General features: G+C 45.0%; 1 protein-coding gene across 2 annotated transcripts in view; it reads right to left on the reverse strand.

The window, feature by feature from the left end:
* Positions 1-22,405, reverse strand: part of pard6b (par-6 partitioning defective 6 homolog beta (C. elegans)) — a 42,531-nt gene that overhangs the window by 17,602 nt on the left and 2,524 nt on the right. For both annotated transcript variants that reach the window (XM_046343741.1, XM_046343740.1), the window contains one exon: positions 22,033-22,255. In XM_046343741.1, the coding sequence (XP_046199697.1) occupies positions 22,033-22,255 (223 nt within the window). The remainder of the gene's footprint in view (positions 1-22,032; positions 22,256-22,405) is intronic.

A 22,405-nucleotide genomic window follows, 5' to 3' on the forward strand; every position in this document is an offset into this window, starting at 1 on the left:
TGGGTTCATCAAAGACAGGGAGCTCGGCTGTCACTTTAATCTAGGCTCTGAAGAGGAAATGTTAGTGTATAGTCAGATATACATTGTATAGGGCATTGTCAGTAACTAGAGCTGGGCAATAGAGACATTCCCCTGTCACATCATGGATAACAATAGGACCGTGTAAATGAGCATTTATGCATATGAATAAGCCTTAATTATATTGGACATGTTCGGGTGGCACAACAACAGGCTCCATTTGAGATATTAGCAGCCAAATGAGTGTTACCCTGGGAGGCTGTAGTATGTGGAGAAGCCGAGTAAATATCAAGGGACTCTGAAATCCAAAGATATGCATATCTCCAACATTCATATTGTGATCAGGATAACACCCAGCCCTACAGACAGAGAGTGTCCGTTTGGAGGAAATCTACCTTCTCTAAATGCTAGTACAGTACTACAATACATAAAAGCACTGCCCTTTGACCAACATTGCAAACAATACCACCTGTACTTTCCCGCCAATTCAGTCCCTCATCCCTTGCTTCATTTTGTTTATCCTTCTCTCCCCCAGTCATCTCCCTCTCCACTGTCCCGCAGTAGTTAGTACTTGTTCCCTCCCTCCCTAGCGGGGTGGTCCAGCTAACTCCTGTCCCATGGCTCCACTCTTGTGTACGGTATGCTGTCCTGTTCAATCTGCCCAGCAGTGGTGATCAGAGGCTAGCCACATTCCACTCAATGAAGCCCCCTCCTCTTCCAGCTCCCCATTCCCCATCTAAGGCCTCACTCTGCCTCCATCCACACTGCATTCTTCACTCACATGTTCACTGCTCTTCCTTTTGATCTCTCATTATTTTTCTCTGTCTCCATGCTCTGCCTACTCTATCACCCTTAAACTCAGTTATCATGCTTCATTGATTGCTTTACTGTGTGGGTAGACTATCATGTACGCAAACACTATGTAGTGTTGTTCTGAGTCATAGTTAATTACTTTGCCAGTCATTGCTCGAGCAGCACAGTAATTCCACTCGCCCTCATAAAAACCCTTGTGATTTTTATAATTGAAACTATGGCGATGTCGTCATCAGTTGAACAAAACACACCCATCTTCCCTGAGTAACTGGGTTCCATCAGTATGGAAACCTGGACAGTCTCATGCTGTGAGGAGAGGACAGAAGGTGAAGCAAGGGTGGAGTGTTCTGCTCTGTATGACAGACACCGATAAACAATGAATTCTAATACAACAACCCTGTGTTCCACTTGTCTGACAAACCCATTCCAGTGACAACTGATACCAAAGCTTACCTACTGTATTTGAGAGTGGTGTCCCCTACAGAGGTCTGCATTTATTAATGATAATGATATATATATGCCATTTAGCAGACGCTTTTATCCAAAGCGACTTACAGTCATGTGTGCATACATTCTACGTATGGGTGGTCCCGGGGATCGAACCCACTACCCTGGCGTTACAAGCGCCATGCTCTACCAACTGAGCTACAGAAGGACCACATGATGGTGGCGGTAACCACACCGAGGCCAGGAGGTTCAAACAGTTGTGCTCACTGGTGGACACGCATTAAGCTCTATATTAACAAACTTAACTCAATGGCACATTTTAGTGCTGATAATAGCGCTATAGGTCATACTAAAATATTGTAGCAATTTTTTACAGTGGGAATTATGGGTGCAATAGCTGGCAGTAGTGTGATAGTGATGTGTTTCGACAAATAAATAAGTTGTAGGTGGGATGAGGGCTTGACCATTCACTTGCCTTGATGCATTGCATTTCTACAGAAATAAATAAATACTACTAGGCTCCCCTTAAAAATGTATTGTAGGCGGTGTGCGAAGCACGTTCGCAGTAAGCAAGATATCAATGGTGGATGGGCTATGGCATTATAGGACTGAATCATTTGAATATGTTTGTAGGACCTTTGTTAACTGGACAAGAGGCGCTTTGGAAATTGGTATGGATAAGCTACAAGCAAAATGGAGTATGCAGGTAGGGCCTATGAATTGTGAATAATGCAAAAGCCATAGAAAAAGACATTTGAGAAACCTTTTATGGATAGGCTACTTGGCTAATACATGGCCTTAATAAGCAAGACACCCGACGCATTGCTGTTGAACCAGCTTTCAAGTAGGGGGTAACCTACTAAGTGCTTGGTTTTTAATCTAATGAAAAGGAAAACAAGCAATTGTTAAAGGAAAATAACTTAAATGTTTCTAAATACCAGGGTCACCTGCATCATCTAATCTCTCATTCCATGATGTGCATGTAGCCTGCATGAAGGGGGTTTTAGACACATCCAAAATAACAGGAACTGGCTAAAATAATGTACATAGATAAAAAGGGGATGTCCGCTCACTGTTTTGCTGCTCCCAAACGTGATCTTTTCATAAAGCTTTGGTGATTAACTTATTCGATATAGGGGGGCGCTCTTTTAATTTTTGGATGAAAAACGTTAGTTTTAAACAAGATATTTTGTCACGAAAAGATGCTTGACTATGCATATAATTGACAGCTTTGGAAAGAAAACACTGACGTTTCCAAAAGTGCAAAGATATTGTCTGTGAGTGCCACAGAACTGATGTTACAGAAAGAAAAAAAACAGACAAAAATACAATCAGGAAGTGCCGCATTTTTTGAAACCGCCTCATGCCAATGACTCCTTATATGGCTGTGAATGAGCTACGTATTCCCCAAGGCGTCTACAGCATTGTGATGTCTTTCTACGCATTTATGTTGAAGAATAGCCGTAAGAGACCACATATATCAAGTGGTCACGTCTCCCGCAGAAAATCTTGCGTAAAATACTGAGGTAGCCATTTTTCCAATCGCTTCTTATGAGAAACCAATTGTCTCGACGGATATATTATCGAAAAAATGTGTGAAAAAAACAACTTGAGGATTGATTATAAACAACGTTTGCCATGTTTCTGTCGATATTATGGAGCTAATTTGGAAAAAAGTTTGGCGTTGTAGTGACCGCATTTTCCGGTCGATTTCTCAGCCAAACGTGAAGAACAAACGGGAGCTATTTCGCCTATGTTACGGATACAGTTATCCTGTGTGTATGTATCCTGTGTGTGTGTTTCTTTTCTCTCCTTCTTCCCTCACAGGTGAAAACCATCACTCCCCAATCAGTCAACAATCAATCATCAATCAGAAGACACACCTACTTCCTATCCTATCACAGTTCCTTTCCCATGGTTTAAAAACCCCATCATTTGTTTGTAAAATAGCAGCTCAATCTCTCTGTAAATGCCATGTCTGTAGGTCTCTGTGTTTCACTCTCGCTTTGTGTCTTAACCTCTCTTTTGTTTAAAGCACCTCCATAGCACTTTGTCATCACCTGTGAGTATTGTTTTTGGTTATGGTGTTTGTTTGTTTGCTGGTGGGAAAAGGGGAAACCAAGACAAGTCGCCCATGGGCATACACTACCAGTAGGTGAACTTTGTTAAATACACTAGGTAGAACTGGGCAGACCACCCACTGTATTTTTGGTTAGTTAGTTAGCTGTTGTTAAAGTAGGCTAGTCTAGCTTAGGGGTGTGTTTGTATATTTATTGTTTCTTTCCTTGGGTCCAGCTCAGCCCCTTTTCCTGCTCCCCCCATTACCGTGTGTTTATAAATAAAGCTAGAGTTTGACGGTAGATTTCTGTTGTCGTGGTTATTTCGTGCACACTTTTACTTTGTCACAATAATAATTTGCATGAGTTATGTTACGGGTCTCATTACCATCCCCCCTAGACTGTCGGGCCAAAAGGGATTCGTAACAGCCTACAAAAATAATATTTTGGGAAAAAAGGAACATTTGCTATCTGAGTGAAAACATCCGAAATTCTTCAAAGGTAAATTATTTAATTTGATTGCTTTTCTTATTTTCATGAAAATGTTGCCTGCTGCCAGCAGAGCCTAGCATAACATTATGCCATGATAAACTTACACAAATGCTTGTCTAGCGGTTGGCTGTAAAGCATATTTTGAAAATCTGAGATGACAGTGTGATTAACAAAAGGCTAAGCTGTATCTCAATATATTTCATTTGTGATTTTCATGAATAGGAAAATTTTCTAGGGGTATTTATGTCCGCTGCGTTATAGTAATTTGTTTGAGGCAATGATTACTTTATTTTTTATTTAAACTTTATTTATCTAGGTAGGCTAGTTGAGAACAAGTTCTCATTTGCAACTGCGACTTGGCCAAGATAAAGCATAGCAGTATGAACAGACAACAGAGTTACACATGGAGTAAAACAAACATACAGTCAATAACACAAGGGAAAAAAGGGAGTCTATATACATTGTGTGCAAAAGGCATGAGGAGGTAGGCAAATAATTACAATTTTGCAGATTAACACTGGAGTGATAAATGATCAGATGGTCATGTACAGGTAGAAATATTGGTGTGCAAAAGAGCAGAAAAGTAAATAAATACAGTATGGGGATGAGGTAGGTAAAAATGGGTGGGCTATTTACCGATAGACTATGTACAGCTGCAGCGATCTGGTTAGCTGCTCAGATAGCAGATGCTTGAAGTTGGTGAGGGAGATAAGTCTCCAACTTCAGCGATTTTTGCAATTTGTTCCAGTCACAGGCAGCAGAGAACTGGAACGAAAGGCGGCCAAATGAGGTGTTGGCTTTAGGGATGATCAGTGAGATACGCCTGCTGGAGCGCGTGCTACGGGTGGGTGTTGCCATCGTGACCAGTGAACTGAGATAAGGCGGAGCTTTACCTAGCATGGACTTGTAGATGACCTGGAGCCAGTGGGTCTGGCGACGAATATGTAGTGAGGGCCAGGCGACTAGAGCATACAGGTCGCAGTGGTGGGTGGTATAAGGTGCTTTAGTAACAAAACGGATGGCACTGTGATAAACTGCATACAGTTTCCTGAGTAGAGTGTTGGAAGCTATTTTGTAGATGACATCGCCAAAGTCGGGATCGGTAGGATAGTCAGTTTTACTAGGGTAAGTTTGGCGGCGTGAGTGAAGGAGGCTTTGTTGCGGAATAGAAAGCCGACTCTAGATTTGATTTTAGATTGGAGATGTTTGATATGAGTCTGGAAGGAGAGTTTGCAGTCTAGCCAGACACCTAGGTACTTATAGATGTCCACAAATTCTAGGTCGGAACCATCCAGGGTGGTGATGCTGGTCAGGTGTGCGGGTGCAGGCAGTGAACGGTTGAAAGCATGCATTTGGTTTTACTAGCGTTTAAGAGCAGTTGGAGGCCACGGAAGGAGTGTTGTATGGCATTGAAGCTCGTTTGGAGGTTAGATAGCACAGTGTCCAAGGACCGGCCGGAAGTATATAGAATGGTGTCGTCTGCGTAGAGGTGGATCAGGGAATCGCCCGCAGCAAGAGCAACATCATTGATATATACAGAGAAAAGAGTCGGCCCGAGGATTGAACCCTGTGGCACACCCATAGAGACTGCCAGAGGACCGGACAGCATGCCCTCTAATTTGACACACTGAATTCTGTCTGCAAAGTAGTTGGTGAACCAGGCAAGGCAGTCATCCAAAAAAAACGAGGCTACGGAGTCTGCCGATAAGAATATGGTGATTGACAGCCTTGGCAAGGTCGATGAAAACGGCTGCACAGTACTGTCTTTTATCGATGGCGGTTATGATATCGTTTAGTACCTTGAGCGTGGCTGAGGTGCACCCGTGACCGGCTAGGAAACCAGATTGCACAGCGGAGAAGGTACGGTGGGATTCGAGAGCGTCTGGTCAGCGGGGTGGTGGCACCGGGATCCTCATCTCTCCCAAGTGGTCATTCTCTCTTTCTCCCCTTACCCATCTGTCTATCGCCTCCTTTGAATTCCATGCTGTCACAGTTACTAGCCCTTTCAAGCTTAACATCCTTATCATTTATCGCCCTCCAGGTTCCCTCGGAGAGTTCATCAATGAGCTTGATGCCTTGATAAGCTCCTTTCCTGAGGACGGTTCACCTCTCACAGTTCTGGGCGACTTTAACCTCCCCACGTCTACCTTTGACTCTTTCCTCTCTGCCTCCTTCTTTCCACTCCTCTCCTCTTTTGACCTCACCCTCTCACCTTCCCCCCCTACTCACAAGGCAGGCAATACGCTCGACCTCATCTTTACTAGATGCTGTTCCTCCACTAACCTCATTGCAACTCCCCTCCAAGTCTCCGACCACTGCCTTGTATCCTTTTCCCTCTCGCTCCCATCCAACACCTCCCACACTGCCCCTACTCGGATGGTATCGCACCGTCCCAACCTTCGCTCTCTCTCCCCCGCTACTCTCTCCTCTTCCATCCTATCATCTCTTCCCTCCGCTCAAACCTTCTCCCACCTATCTCCTGATTCTGCCTCCTCAACCCTCCTCTCCTCCCTCTCTGCATCCCTTGACTCTATGTCCCCTATCCTCCAGGCCGGCTCGGTCCTCCCCTCCCGCTCCGTGGCTCGATGACTCATTGCGAGCTCACAGAACAGGGCTCCGGGCAGCCGAGCGGAAATGGAGGAAAACTCGCCTCCCTGCGGACCTGGCATCCTTTCACTCCCTCCTCTCTACATTTTCCTCCTCTGTCTCTGCTGCTAAAGCCACTTTCTACCACGCTAAATTCCAAGCATCTGCCTCTAACCCTAGGAAGCTCTTTGCCACCTTCTCCTCCCTCCTGAATCCTCCGCCGCCCCCTCCTCCCTCTCTGCAGATGACTTCGTCAGCCATTTTGAAAAGAAGGTCGACGACATCCGATCCTCGTTTGCTAAGTCAAACGACACCGCTGGTTCTGCTCACACTGCCCTACCCTGTGCTCTGACCTCTTTCTCCCCTCTCTCTCCAGATGAAATCTCGCGTCTTGTGACGGCCGGCCGCCCAACAACCTGCCCGCTTGACCCTATCCCCTCCAGACCATTTCCGGAGACCTTCTCCCTTACCTCACCTCGCTCATCAACTCATCCCTGACCGCTGGCTACGTCCCTTCCGTCTTCAAGAGAGCGAGAGTTGCACCCCTTCTGAAAAAACCTACACTCGATCCATCCAATGTCAACAATTACAGACCAGTATCCCTTCTTTCTTTTCTCTCCAAAACTCTTGAACGTGCCGTCCTTGGCCAGCTCTCCTGCTATCTCTCTCTGAATGACCTTCTTGATCCAAATCAGTCAGGTTTCAAGACTAGTCATTCAACTGAGACTGCTCTCCTCTGTATCACGGAGGCGCTCCGCACTGCTAAAGCTAACTCTCTCTCCTCTGCTCTCATCCTTCTAGATCTGTCGGCTGCCTTCGATACTGTGAACCATCAGATCCTCCTCTCCACCCTCTCCGAGTTGGGCATCTCCGGCGCGGCCCACGCTTGGATTGCGTCCTACCTGACAGGTCGCTCCTACCAGGTGGCGTGGCGAGAATCTGTCTCACCACGCGCTCTCACCACTGGTGTCCCCCAGGGCTCTGTTCTTGGCCCTCTCCTATTCTCGCTATACACCAAGTCACTTGGCTCTGTCATAACCTCACATGGTCTCTCTTATCATTGCTATGCAGACGACACACAATTAATCTTCTCCTTTCCCCCTTCTGATGACCAGGTGGCGAATCGCATCTCTGCATGTCTGGCAGACATATCAGTGTGGATGACGGATCACCACCTCAAGCTGAACCTCGGCAAGACGGAGCTGCTCTTCCTCCCGGGAAGGACTGCCCGTTCCATGATCTCGCCATCACGGTTGACAACTCCATTGTGTCCTCCTCCCAGAGCGCCAAGAACCTTGGCGTGATCCTGGACAACACCCTGTCGTTCTCAACCAACATCAAGGCGGTGGCCCGTTCCTGTAGGTTCATGCTCTACAACATCCGCAGAGTACGACCCTGCCTCACACAGGAAGCGGTGCAGGTCCTAATCCAGGCACTTGTCATCTCCCGTCTGGATTACTGCAACTCGCTGTTGGCTGGGCTCCCTGCCTGTGCCATTAAACCCCTTCAACTCATCCAGAACACCGCAGCCCGTCTGGTGTTCAACCTTCCCAAGTTCTCTCACGTCACCCCGCTCCTCCGTTCTCTCCACTGGCTTCCAGTTGAAGCTCGCATCCGCTACAAGACCATGGTGCTTGCCTACGGAGCTGTGAGGGGAACGGCACCTCAGTACCTCCAGGCTCTGATCAGGCCCTACACCCAAACAAGGGCACTGCGTTCATCCACCTCTGGCCTGCTCGCCTCCCTACCACTGAGGAAGTACAGCTCCCGCTCAGCCCAGTCAAAACTGTTCGCTGCCCTGGCCCCCAATGGTGGAACAAACTCCCTCACGACGCCAGGACAGCGGAGTCAATCACCACCTTCCGGAGACACCTGAAACCCCACCTCTTTAAGGAATACCTAGGATAGGTTAAGTAATCCCTCTCACCCCACCCCCCCTAAGTTTTAGATGCACTATTGTTAAGTGACTGTCCCACTGGATGTCATAAGGTGAATGCACCAATTTGTAAGTCGCTCTGGATAAGAGCGTCTGCTAAATGACTTAAATGTAAATGTAAATGAGATGGTCAGTGACCCGTTTGTTGACTTGGCTTTCGAAGACCTTAGATAGACAGGGCAGGATGGATATAGGTCTGTAACAGTTTGGATCTAGAGTGTCTCCCCCTTTGAAGAGGGGGATGACCGCGGCAGCTTTCCAATCCTTGGGGATCTCAGACGATATGAAAGAGAGGTTGAACAGGCTGGTAATAGGGGTTGTGACAATGGCGGCGGTTAGTTTCAGAAATAGAGGGTCCAGATTGTCAGGCCCAACTGATTTGTACGGGTCCAGATTTTGCAGCTCTTTCAGAACATCTGCTATCTGGATTTGGGTAAAGGAGAACCTGGAGAGGCTTGGGCGAGTAGCTGCGGGGGAGCTGTTGGCCGAGGTTGGAGTAGCCAGGCGGAAGGCATGGCCAGCCGTTGAGAAATGCTTGTTGAAGTTTTCGACAATCATGGATTTATCGGTGGTGACCGTGTTACCTAGCCTCAGTGCAGTGGGCAGCTGGGAGGAGGTGCTCTTGTTCTCCATGGACTTCAGTGTCCCAGAACTTTTTGGAGATGGAGCTACAGGATGCAAACTTCTGCCTGAAGAAGCTGGCCTTAGCTTTCTTGACTGACTGCGTGTATTGGTTCCTGACTTCCCTGAACAGTTGCATATCGCGGGGACTGTTCGATGCTATTGCAGTCCGCCACAGGATGTTTTTGTGCTGGTCGAGGGCAGTCAGGTCTGGAGTGAACCAAGGGCTATATCTGTTCTTAGTTCTGCATTTTTTGAATGGAGCATGCTTATCTAAAATGGTGAGGAAGTTACTTTTAAAGAATGACCAGGCATCCTCAACTGACGGGATGAGGTCAATGTCCTTCCAGGATACCCGGGCCAGGTCGATTAGAAAGGCCTGCTCACAGAAGTGTTTTAGGTAGCGTTTGACAGTGATGAGGGGTGGTCGTTTGACTGCGGATCCGTAGCGGATACAGGCGATGAGGCAGTGATCGCTGAGATCCTGGTTGAAGAGAGCAGAGGTGTATTTGGAGGGCCAGTTGGTCAGGATGACGTCTATGATGGTGCCCTTGTTTACAGATTTAGGGTTGTACCTGGTGGGTTCCTTGATGATTTGTGTGAGATTGAGGGCATCTAGCTTAGATTGTAGAACTGCTGGGGTGTTAAGCATATCCCAGTTTAGGTCACCTAACAGAACAAACTCTGAAGCTAGATGGGGGGCGATCAATTCACAAATGGTGTCCAGGGCACAGCTGGGAGCCGAGGGGGGTCGGTAGCAGGCGGCAACAGTGAGAGACTTATTTCTGGAGAGAGTAATTTTCAAAATTAGTAGTTCAAACTGTCTGGGTATGGACCTGGAAAGTATGACATTACTTTGCAGGCTCTCTCTGCAGTAGACTGCAACTCCTCCCCCTTTGGCAGTTCTATCTTCACGGAAGATGTTATAGTTGGGTATGGAAATCTCTGAATTTTTGGTGGCCTTCCTGAGCCAGGATTCAGACACGGCAAGGACATCAGGGTTAGCAGAGTGTGCTAAAGCAGTGAGTAACACAAACTTAGGGAGGAGGCTTCTGATGTTGACATGCATGAAACCAAGGCTTTTTCGATCACAGAAGTCAACAAATGAGGGTGCCTGGGGACATGCAGGGCCTGGGTTTACCTCCACATCACCCGCGGAAGAGGAGGAGTAGTATGAGGGTGCGGCTAAAGGCTATCAAAACTGGTCGCCTAGAGCGTTGGGGACAGAGAATAAAAGGAGCAGATTTCTGGGCATGGTAGAATATATTCAGGGTATAATGCGCAGACAGGGGTATGGTGGGGTGCGGGTACAGCGGAGGTAAGCCCAGGCACTGGGTGATGATAAGAGAGGTTGTATCTCTGGACATGCTGGTTGTAATGGGTGAGGTCACCGCATGTGTGGGAGGTGGGACAAAGGAGGTATCAGGGGTATGAAGAGTGGAACTAGGGGCTCCAATGTAAACTAAAACAATGATAACTAACCTGAACAACAGTATACAAGGCATATTGACATTTGAGAGACATACAGCGAGGCATACAGTAATCACAGGTGTTGAATTGGGAGAGCTAGCTAAAACAGTAGATGAGACAACAGCTAATCAGCTAGCACAACAACAGCAGGTAAAATGGCGTTGACTATGCAGGGAGGGTCGGATTAACTACACAGAGCCTGAGTGTGGCTGGGGCCGACAGATAAAACATAAACAAGCAGAATGGAGTACCGTGATTAATGGACAGTCCAGCATGCATCAGCTATGTAGCCAAGTGATCAGTGTCCAGGGGGCAGCGGTGGAGGGGGCAGGGAAGCTGGACTGGCGAGTGTTATCCAAGTTTTTTTAAACTGTCTGGCTGTGCAAAAGGTAAAAGCCTCTAGCAGTGGCTAACAATGACTAAATAGCTTGTAGCTTGTTAGCTGCTAGAGGTTCTTGAGTGTGTTCTAAAAATTTAAAATAATAGTGATTCCGTATCACATTAGGTGAGGCAGGTTAGCGGAAGGTATAAACAAATTAAAAATCTAAAAGATATAGAATAATGGTTAGCAGGCCTGTGCTAACAAGCTAACAGTTACCGGACCGGGGCTAAACAAGGTAGCAGTTACCGGACCGGGGCTAAACAAGGTAGCAGTTACCGGACCGGGGCTAAACAAGGTAGCAGTTACCGGACCGGGGCTAAACAAGGTAGCAGTTACCGGACCGGGGCTAAACAAGGTAGCAGTTACCGGACCGGGGCTAAACAAGGTAGCAGTTACCGGACCGGGGCTAAACAAGGTAGCAGTTACGGACCGGGTCTAAACAAGGTAGCAGTTACGGACCGGGTCTAAACAAGGTAGCAGTTACGGACCGGGTCTAAACAAGGTAGCAGTTACGGACCGGGGCTAAACAAGGTAGCAGTTAGCAGGCCGAATTAGCAAGCAAGGAGATAGCAAGGGCTAGAAAGTTAGCCTTTGGGGGGACGTCGCGATGGGGTGAGTCTGTTTATTCCTCTTCATGCAGTGACATCGATAGACCGGTCGTGGGTCCGGATATTGTAGCCCAGGAGTATGCTTCGGTGGTAGCACAGGAGCTCTGGCCGGGCTAGCTTCAAGCTAAGTGGGTGGAAACGCTAGCCAGGAGTAATCATCCGGGGTTGCGGTTAGCTCGATAGCTAGTTGTGAAGAAACCAGTTGAAAATGTTCTGTTTGCGGTGGGAATCCTGGGATAAAAAAAATTATAGGTCCGTTATGCTCTGGTTATAGTCGCGTTTTTCGAACTGGCGAGAGCTTTCCGAGCTAAAGGTTAGCTGATGAACGGTTAGCTGAAGACCGCTAGCAATGGTTTGCTGACTGATAGCTGGTAGCTAGCTGGCTAGCTTCAGTTGATGGGTTCCGGATCCAAAGTAGATATAAATACTTTAGAAAAAATAGCTACATTGGGTGAGGCGGGTTAAAGGAGAGTATTTAGAAGTTGAGGTTTAGCAAAATGTTTTAAAAGATATGCGAAGAAAAATATGTTTAAAAAAACAATATATACAAGGGACACGACACAACAAGACGTCTGACTGCTACGCCATCTTGGATCTTACGATCCCGGATCCGGGTTTGAGAGTCACAAGTTAACCCCGGTGTTCTGAATAATTCCCAAATCTGGCCTTCATACCATCATTGCCACATAATCATCCACAAGGTTCCAATTGGATCATTCATCCCCCCTCCTCTCCCCCAAACTATTCCCCAGGTCATAGCTATCAATATGAATGTGTTCTCAGTCAACTTACCTGGTAAAATAAGGATTAAATTACATACATAAAATAAAATTAAAATAATTAAATCAAGGAATTGTGAACTGCAGCATTCCATTACGAAATACAGCTTTTGATTGGCGACACATAGGACTAGTGCATAGATCTGACTCCATCTGCCTGGTGGCAGACATTCCTATACTGTGCCCTGATTCATAGTGGAAGATGTGTTTTCTTTCTACTAAAATGTCTTGGTATGTCAGTATTCAACAAACTTTAAAAATATATATTTTTTTAGGATAGAGTGGTCTGTGCACAGGCAGCTCGAGATTGCTTGATTGACTGTTCTGGTCGTCAGTACCACTTCAAAAGCGGCATTCCTTTACAGACAAGTAAAATGCCTGTTCAATTGCGCTTCAAAACTATCTCCAGAGAAGGTCTGTTTAACGGAAAACCAATGCTTTTTTTTGCTGTTTAAATGTTATGCAACACTGTTCATTTGTCACATCTCTACTGGATAGGCACCACTTCCGCTGTCAAAATCCATGCCATAACCAACAGCGTTGCCGCTAAATTTCCCCATTCGCACTTAATGAAGTTGTCACTTTTGCGCTCGTTTTTAAGGACACACCTCAAATATTGCCACCCCTCCCACCTCAGCACAAGCAAATTGATGTTAGACAGGTAAATTGCAGAATCTTACGAAAGGGGTGGAAAATACCAGAGTGCTAGTTTCTGCATGACTGAAATCGGCAACTGGCGTAGGTTTGACACTTGCTCCGCTCTAGCGCCAGCCAAAAAGAGCACATTATGTAAATAGTGTTTAAGTGATGAACAGAGGAGTACAGCTCTCTTTCTCTGGCTGACCACCATAAAGACTGTTACACTGACCTCAGCAAAAACAGTGTACCTGTATGACATGGCGACGGTAGGGGAAGGCACACTGCTCTCCTGCTGGTCTTGTTCAGTAAAAAGAAAACAATAGGAGTCTGGCAGAACATACTGTACTGAGAACAAATAAAGCAGCTTCACAACTGACCACATTAACTCCAACCAATTTGTTGTGCAGGCCGAATCAACAGTATGTCATTCATAAACATAACCCTTTAACTTCACAAGTGACAGAAGAAGAAAAAAAGTATGAAAACTGTCATTGTTTGTTGTTATTCTATGTGTATTGCGATTTGATACTGTGATAAGTGTGTCAACATATCGCTCACCATATGTCTGCAGCAGAGGGACAAGACAGTTTTGATCAGTCATGGACATAAGTGCTGAAATTTTATATGGCTCACCATATAAAAAGATGGAGAACAAGCAACAGTATGAATTAAAAATACTGTCGTTTTGGTGCAAGTACAACCAAATGGCACAAAAATTATTGCTATATTGTCAAAACAATATATTGTCAGAAATTAAATCCTGATAGACAACTCAATTTTTGCCACCATTTCTAGTAAGTGTTTTTTTCTTCGGATCCTCATTATGTACCAGAAATCCACAAAAGGACAGCGAAACAAGAAGTTCACCTTCATGGGGACATTTCCCAGGTCTCCCACAAGGACAAATACCTAGGTTAAGGGTTACACTTAGGTTTAGGAATAATAGGATTTTGATTGGAAAACATGTGTAAGTGAAAGAGAGAGAGAGAATCACTAGGTCATTTCAATCATTAATCGCTTGACATACTGAAATCAATCATTTGGACACACACTCAAATAGGCCTAAAGAAGGCAAGCCAACACTGCCCAAGAATATATCATGTCCAAAAAGTTCACAACCCCCACATTGAAGCCCACAAACGGCACGTGGACATACAAAGAACATCTTTCATTCAGATTATTTGAATACCCTGCAAATTTAAAAATGTGTGTTGCCAATACATTAACTCCAAACATATTCCACAGAATCCCCATCAACATGTACAATATTCCACATCCACACAGCTCATCAAAACATCAATACAACGACAACTTTATTCTTAATCTGGATTTAAAGTAAAAAAAGTCATCCACTTGTTTAAAAAGTCTAGTTTACTTCCACAATGACAAGGTCAGCCATGGCTGGAGGGAAAACATTCTGGTTAAACACATACAGCTCTTTTATAACCCCCATGAGTTCTTCTCAAACAAACATACAGCCTAGAAAGAACTCCCAGATTGCAGAGGGGGAGTAAAGACAGCAACAGGCAGCCAAAGAGCACAACCTGCTCTTTACATCTTAACACAGACTGAACCCAAAGAAAGAGACAGCCATCGTCATTTGATATTAAGAACCCTACCATCATTTAACCTAGCAGTCTAGAAACCATTAGTAAAAGAAGACAATACATAGACCCACATCCATACAACATCCGATGGCCATGCAGTAGTGTTGAGTATTAAGTGACATTTTTAAAACAACAAATTGACCAATATAGTTAAATTATTTGAATTCCATTTCGTTCAGTTTTTTTCCTGTGAGCTCAATGACAAATTTATCTAAAGATTCATCAGATCAATTCCAAACTGTGCGATGTAACCGTGCCAACAGGCCAAAATTCTACGTAGTTTAGGGGCAGAAAATGTGATAATTAACGACAATGGCCATAATCCATTGCGTGCCTACTTATCCAGTCTGTGTTTCTTTCACTCCTGCTATGTTAGGTTAGTGTGGGGTAGACATGGAAAGGGAGAGAAGAGACAAAAGAATGTGTGATCGACAGGGATGAAGAGCAGTTGCTTCGCGAGGCATCTCTACCTGTAAATACACGATCTAAGCGATTCAGTAGGTATTCAGCAGTCAAGCCTTATTTACTTTGAAGAACTAGTAAAATAGTGATTTTGTCAGACAGCATAGGCAGTAGATCTATAGAGATGAGATAATGACTCCAGGTCAAATAAAACAAATACAACTAAAATATTTTATTAAAGTAAAGGAATAAATAATGGTTAATAAGTGATAAGCTGGGAATTGTATTAATTGTTTTATTCTGTGTTACAGCATTCAACCCACGTTAAATGTAAAAACATTCAAATAAATAAAAGCACTAACCGCTCAGCACTACTAGGCAGTCAGAATGAACTGCTTCCTATACTATTGGGTAAAGGCGGTGGGCAAAGATTTCAAGAGTGTGCGTGTGTTTGAGGGGTGAGTTGCTGCAGCCAAAGACGTTAGTGTCTAGCATGTAATTGAAACACAGGGCCCACACAGCGTGACACAGCGACCCCTGTAATCCCCTCCTGACAAAGACGCTTAGCATCTATAGGTCATATGGCACATCGAGACAGCTTAGACTCACCCCCCACAGCCCCAGTCTCTCTGGATTGACCAGATTGCACAGAACACTCAATTATGACAAAAAGGACTAAAGACTGAGTTCAACACCCATACTAAAAACAGCAATTATCACCTCATTGAAAAACTTACTGAATGGAGACACACACACACAACTGGGCCTAATTCATTGTTCAACGACTATCAAAATGTCCAAAATGCTATAGTACCATAGTGAGACAGTAGGCTAAATTAGGGCTGGGCAGTATTCTGTATTTTACTATATAATGGCGTTGATGCACGTACCAGTTTGGGTTTTTACTTTATCTTCTATAAACCATTTCAAATGTTAGGCTTGTGAAACACTACTTGAGTCGTCTCGCTCTCACCAAGCCCGCCCCATCATTCAAGGAGCACAGTTGTTGTACTTGCTCGACCCCAAGGGGCCAGGATCTTATCAAATCCAGCCTTCACAGCCAAAGATATGAAAATGTTATATTCATCTAATGTCGGCCATGTTTTTGGATGACGTGATGTTGTTGCTGCTCTCACTGCTCCCTGTGCACAATGAGTGCTAGTGAGCATGCAATGTTGGTCCGTATAAACCAGATGCAACCCGGATGTAGACGGCCCATGAATCGGTATTTGCGAACATCAGTAGATGACCTTAAACAGTCAGATATTTTGGACGCAGTCTCCAGTTCTTATTATACGTCAGTGGCTGGACCACAAGATCATTTGCTGATCGTTCCCTTTTCGGTCTGCATGATAAATGCAGCAGATACAACAATATGTTGATGAAGTGGAGAAAGTCAAAGTTGCAGGTCTATTATGATATACTGAGAGCGCAACTTGTCACATATTAAGTAGGCAATTAAAAATGCCAGACGGGCTCCTTTTTATAACTTGATCACTATTAATAATTTGAGTGCTCTTCTCGACCATTGATGGCCTGATCAAATCCTACCCCTGCAAACCTGTGTGAACTTTCCTCCACATCTAAATGTGATGAGTTTGCGGCATATTTCAGAGATAAGATAACCAACATTAGGCTGGGTATCAGTCAAGCAAGAACTGATGAGAAGTTTGATGATATGTGCCCGAGCCTACCACACAAAGGCACTATGGATTTATTTTCGCTGATTGACACAGGCCTATAAGCCTTCTACCTGCCTTATTGATCCTATCTCCTCCACCTAGTTCAAAAGTGTTTAATTGCATATCTGAAGAAGTGCAAGCCACTGTTAATCACTCTCTTCTCAGGCACTTTCCCCACTGCACTAAAAATGGTGAAACCCCTTCTGAAGGAAAGTAATTTAGATTGTCAAATTGCTAAGAGCTGAATAATCTCCAACCTTCCATTCTTAAGCAAAATGTATGTTCAAATAGCTAAAATATTTAAGTGCCAACTGTATTTAAAAAATAAAATCCAAATATGTTTTTTGTGCCCACCACAGCACAGAGACAGCCTTAGTTAAAGTGGTAAATTACCTTATAGCCAACACAGATGCCATACAGCTCTTTGTCCTCATACTCTTAGATTTAAGTGCTGCATTTGACACGGTTGACCATGATGTTCTTCTGGACAGACTGAAGAGGTGGGTTGGCCTCTCCGGTCAAGTTCTAAATTGGTTTAGGACCTATTTAACAGGGTGAGAGTTTGTCAACCTTGGTGAAAATAATTCACAGAAAATACATATCACATAAGGTGTTCCACAAGGTTCGACTTCAGGTAAGGTACAGTTTAGTTTACATATGTTACCCCTTTGGCAGCGTTATTGGAAAGCACAGCATTGACTTTCACTGATACGCAGACAATACACAACTTTACATTTCTATGTCACCAGAGGATTTTATCTCCACAGATAAATTCTTATACTAGTGATTTAAATACATGGATGGCTCACAACTTCCACCAGCTAAATCAAGACGAGACCAAGGTACTTATTGTTGGAGCCAAAGCCGAGAGAGAATCTAGCCGCACATCTGAATTCACAGGCAATAAAGACGAGACAAGGTAAAAATAAACCTAGGTGTAATTTTAGATTCTGAACAAAATTTTGGATCACACATTAGGAATGTGACCAAAATAACTTCTTACCACCTGAGGAACATTGCCACGGTTTGGCCGTTTCGCTCTCAGGCTGATAGAGAGACTCATCCATGCTTTTATTACAAGCAGGCTTGACTACTGTAAGGGTCCCCTGTCTGGTCTACCTAAGAAAGCCATTGATCAACTGCAAACCACACAGAATGCTGGACCACCGGTTTTAAGTTCTCTGCACTGGCTGAGGTTGTAGAATTAATTTTAAGATTCTTCTATTGGTTGTTAAATCAATCCAGGATTGTGCACCCCTATACAATTCAGACATGCTTTCAAGTAAGTATCTCAGCTCCTCTGGCACTGGCCTCTTAACCATCCCAAAACCTAGACCCAAGAAGCATGGAGAGGCAGCCTTTGAGTTACTATGCACCCAGCCTCTGGGAAAGCCTGCCAGAGAACTTGGGGGCTGAAATGATTGACTTTTTTTTTTGAGAACTTCAAACATCTTTAGCACATTGCGTTGCATTCCATGTCTGATATGTGCTGTATAAATAAAGCTCGATTTGATGACAACGATGCTGCTTTCCACTTCGCTTCTTAATATAAATCCACACACATTCTATAATTACACTATTAGTTTTTGTATCTTACAGTCTGCAAACAGCTAGTTTGTCTTTTCTTAGCAAGTTGTGGCTAAAATAAATCATATCAACGGCTAATGCTAACCGGTAGTTAGCTTGCTAGCCAGTCAGCTAGCTAATAAATGTACTGAGTCTGAGGAAATGTAGCTAGCTAATTCATCCTGATACCAGTGCTGGTGTAAGTCTAAAACAGCATGTTGTTTGGGCAACAGTATCAGAGAGGAATAAGAATAAGCGAAGCATGAATGTGTTAGCTACATGAAGTAAGAGAAAACATTTCATTTGTTTTGTCTAGAAGGGTACAGCTTGTCAAAATTGACTTTTTGTAGCAGGTTGAGGAAAACTTAAGCAGGTTATGATAATTAAGTTAAGGTTAGAAAAAGGGTTAGCTAAAATGCAACAAAAAAGCACAGAGATTTAGGAGATGGACGAAAGACTGTGGCATTACACACATGGAATCTAACAATGGAGACTGAGAAGGAGGCTGACCGATTTTGTTTTTTTGTTTGTTTTTAACTTTGCCTCTACCGTCTCTTATGACTGAAAATAACTTCTGGACAACAGGACTGCAACTACTCACCACGGACTGGCAGAATCCTTGTTTTCCCTTTAATGAGTCTGACGAGCCCGACGCGAATGATATACTGCTTTCTCGGGAACAGGCCCAGATCCCTGTGATTTGCATGATGAGTCGGCGGAGAAAAAAGGGGCCAGAGGGCGGGCATCCTTCTGAAAATTCGTAGGCGATCGACTAAACCCTCACTTCCTTCCATTCTGCTAGCAAACGAGCAATCTTTGGAGATTAAACTACCAATGGGATATTCAAAACTGTAATATATATATATCTCTTATGCTTCACTGAGTAGTGGCTGAACGACGACACTATCAACAAACAGCTGGCAGGTTATACGCTGTACCGGCAGGCTAGAACAGTGGCAGCTGGTAAGACAAGCAGCAGCGGAATTGGTATTTTTGTAATTAACAGCTGGTGCTCGATATCTAAGGAAGTATTGAGCTATTGCTCACCTGAAGTAGAGTATCTCAAGATAAGCTGTGGAGCACAATATCTACCTGGAGAGTATCTGTATTTTTCATAGCTGTTCACATACCACCACAGACAGAGGCTGGCACTAAGACAGCATTGAATGAGCTGTATTCCGCCATAAGCAAACAAGAAAAGGCTCACCCAGAGGCGCCGCTCCTAGTAGCCAGGGACTTTAATGCAGGGAAACTTAAATCCTTAGTACCAAATATCTATCAGCATGTTAAAAGTGCAACCAAAGGGGGGGGATACACTGGACCACCTTTACTCCACAAACAGAGATGCTTACAAAGCTCCCCTTTGCCCTCCATTTGGTAAATCTGACCATTATTATATCCTCCTGATTCCTGCTTTCAAGCAAAAATTAAAGTAGGAAGCACCAGTGACTAGATCAATAAAAAAAAGTGGTCAGATGAAGCAGATGCTAAGCTACAGGACTGTTCGCTAGCACAGACGGAATATGTTCCGGGATTCCTCTGATGGCACTGAGGAGTATACCACATCAGTCATTGGCTTCATCAATAAGTGCATTAATGACATCGTCCCCACAATGACCGTACGTACATATCCCAACCAGAAGCCATGGATTACAGGCAACATCCTCAGTGAGCTAAGGGCTAGAGCTGCCGTTTTCGGGACTTTTAAGAAATCCCGCTATGCCATCCAACAAACCATCAATACAGGACTAAGATCGAATCGTACTACACCGGCTCTGACGCTCGTCCAATGTGGCAGGGCTTGCAAACTATTACAGAATACAAAGGGAAGCACAGCCAAGAGCTGCCTAGTGACATGAGCCTACCAGATAACCTAAACTACTTCTATGCTCGCTTCGAGGCAAATAACACTGAAACATGCATGAGAGCACCAGCTGTTCCGGAAGACTGTGTGATCCCGCTCTCCGCAGCAGATGTGAGTAAAACCTTTAAACAGTTCAACATTCACAAGGCCTCAGGGCCAGACAGATTACCAGGACGTGTACTGTGAGCATGCGCTGACCAACTGGAAAGTGTCTTCACTGACATTTTCAACCTCTCCCTGTCCGAGTCTGTAATACCAACATGTTTTAAGCAGCCTGTGCCCAAGAACACTAAGGTAACCTGTCTAAATAACTGCCAACCCATAGCACTCACAACTGTAGCCATGAAGTGCTTTGAAAGGCTGGTCATGGCTCACATCAGCACCATTATCCCAGAAACCCCTTGACCCACTCCAATGACAACAGTGGTAGACCTGATCACTGACAACGAGGCAGCCTATAGGGAGGAGGTCAGAGACCTGGCAGTGTGGTGCCAGGACAACAACCTCTCCCTCAATGTGACCAAGACAAAGGAGATGCTTGTGGACTATAGGAAAAAGAGGACCGAGCACACCCCCATTCTCATCGACGGGGCTGCAGTGGAGCAGATTGAGAGCTTCAAGTTCCTTGGTGTCCATATCCCCAACAAACTAGAATGGTCCAAACACACCAAGACAGTCGTGAAGAGGGCACGACAAAGTCTATTCCCCCTCAGGAAACTAAAAAGATTTGGCATGGGTCCTCAGATCCTCAAAAGGTTCTATAGCTGCACCATCGGTAGCATCCTGACTGGTTGCATCACTGCCTGGTATGGCAACTACTCGGCCTCCGACCACAAAGCACTACACAGAGGGTAGTGCGAATGGCCCAGTACATCGCTGGGGCCAAGCTTCCTGCCATCCAAGACCTCTATACCAGGCAGTGTCAGAGGAAGGCCCTAAAAATTGTCAAAGTCTCCAGCCACCCTAATCATAGACTGCTCTCTCTGCTACCACACGGCAAGCGGTACCGGAGCGCCAAGTCTTGGTCCAAGAATCTTCTTAACAGCTTCTACCCCCGACCACAAAGCACTACACAGAGGGTAGTGCGAATGGCCCAGTACATCGCTGGGGCCAAGCTTCCTGCCATCCAAGACCTCTATACCAGGCAGTGTCAGAGGAAGGCCCTAAAAATTGTCAAAGTCTCCAGCCACCCTAATCATAGACTGCTCTCTCTGCTACCACACGGCAAGCGGTACCGGAGCGCCAAGTCTTGGTCCAAGAATCTTCTTAACAGCTTCTACCCCGACCACAAAGCACTACACAGAGGGTAGTGCGAATGGCCCAGTACATCGCTGGGGCCAAGCTTCCTGCCATCCAAGACCTCTATACCAGGCAGTGTCAGAGGAAGGCCCTAAAAATTGTCAAAGTCTCCAGCCACCCTAATCATAGACTGCTCTCTCTGCTACCACACGGCAAGCGGTACCGGAGCGCCAAGTCTTGGTCCAAGAATCTTCTTAACAGCTTCTACCCCCAAGCCACAAGACTCCTAAACAGGTAATCAAATGGCTACCCAAAATATTTGCATTGCCTGCCCCCCCGGCCCGCTGCTACTCTCTGTTATCAGCTATGCATAGTCACTTTAATATGTACATGTACATATTACCTCAACTAACCAATACCCCCGCACATTGACACTGTACCGGTACCCCCCTGTATATAGTCTCGGTAATGTTACTTTACTGCTTTACTACTACTTTACATGACAGAGCTTTTCTATTTTTTTATATCAAGTAAACAATTCACTACAATCACCATAGAAGAAGTTCAAGTAGCAGTAAAAAGTATTTTTTTAAACATTGAAAAATAATCCTTCCCTCTGCCCCATGATGACCTGCCCCTGGCTCTGTGCGATCCTTCTCTACAGTGTATAGCCAGAAGAGGACTGGCCACCCCTCAGAGCCTGGTTCCTTTCTAGGTTTCTTCCTATGTTCCTACCTTCAAGGCAGTGTTTCGTAGACACTATGCTCCTGCCCCAGCATTGCTTGCTTTTGGATGTAAAATAAATTTGATTGATCCTTTCTTACCTTTCCTCTGCAGGAAGAGCCGTAGCAGCGGGCTAGCCACAGAGATGGCCTTGTGGTAGTTGTCATTGTTGTTTATTGGCAACAGGTCACCGTGGACGTCGGCGTAACCCACCAGCAGGTCCACGTTGGGTATCCGGTGCACGTGCTGCAGGAGTCCATAGAACTCATCGAATCTGCCCGGCTTCGACCGGTCCAGGGAGAACCGACGGAATTCGGCCCCAAACTGGGACATATAGGAATGTGAACAGACAGACAGAGACAGGCCACAGTTAAAAGATTGAATAGGAGGAAGGATAATGACCTTGGTGTTTGTAGAAAGAATTTTGCAGCAAACCGTTTTGACAAAGCAGAAAAACATTAGTGGTTGGAATAA

Source organism: Oncorhynchus gorbuscha, linkage group LG03 (genome assembly GCF_021184085.1).
Source record: "Oncorhynchus gorbuscha isolate QuinsamMale2020 ecotype Even-year linkage group LG03, OgorEven_v1.0, whole genome shotgun sequence".
In the NCBI taxonomy this organism is placed as follows: Eukaryota; Metazoa; Chordata; class Actinopteri; order Salmoniformes; family Salmonidae; genus Oncorhynchus; species Oncorhynchus gorbuscha.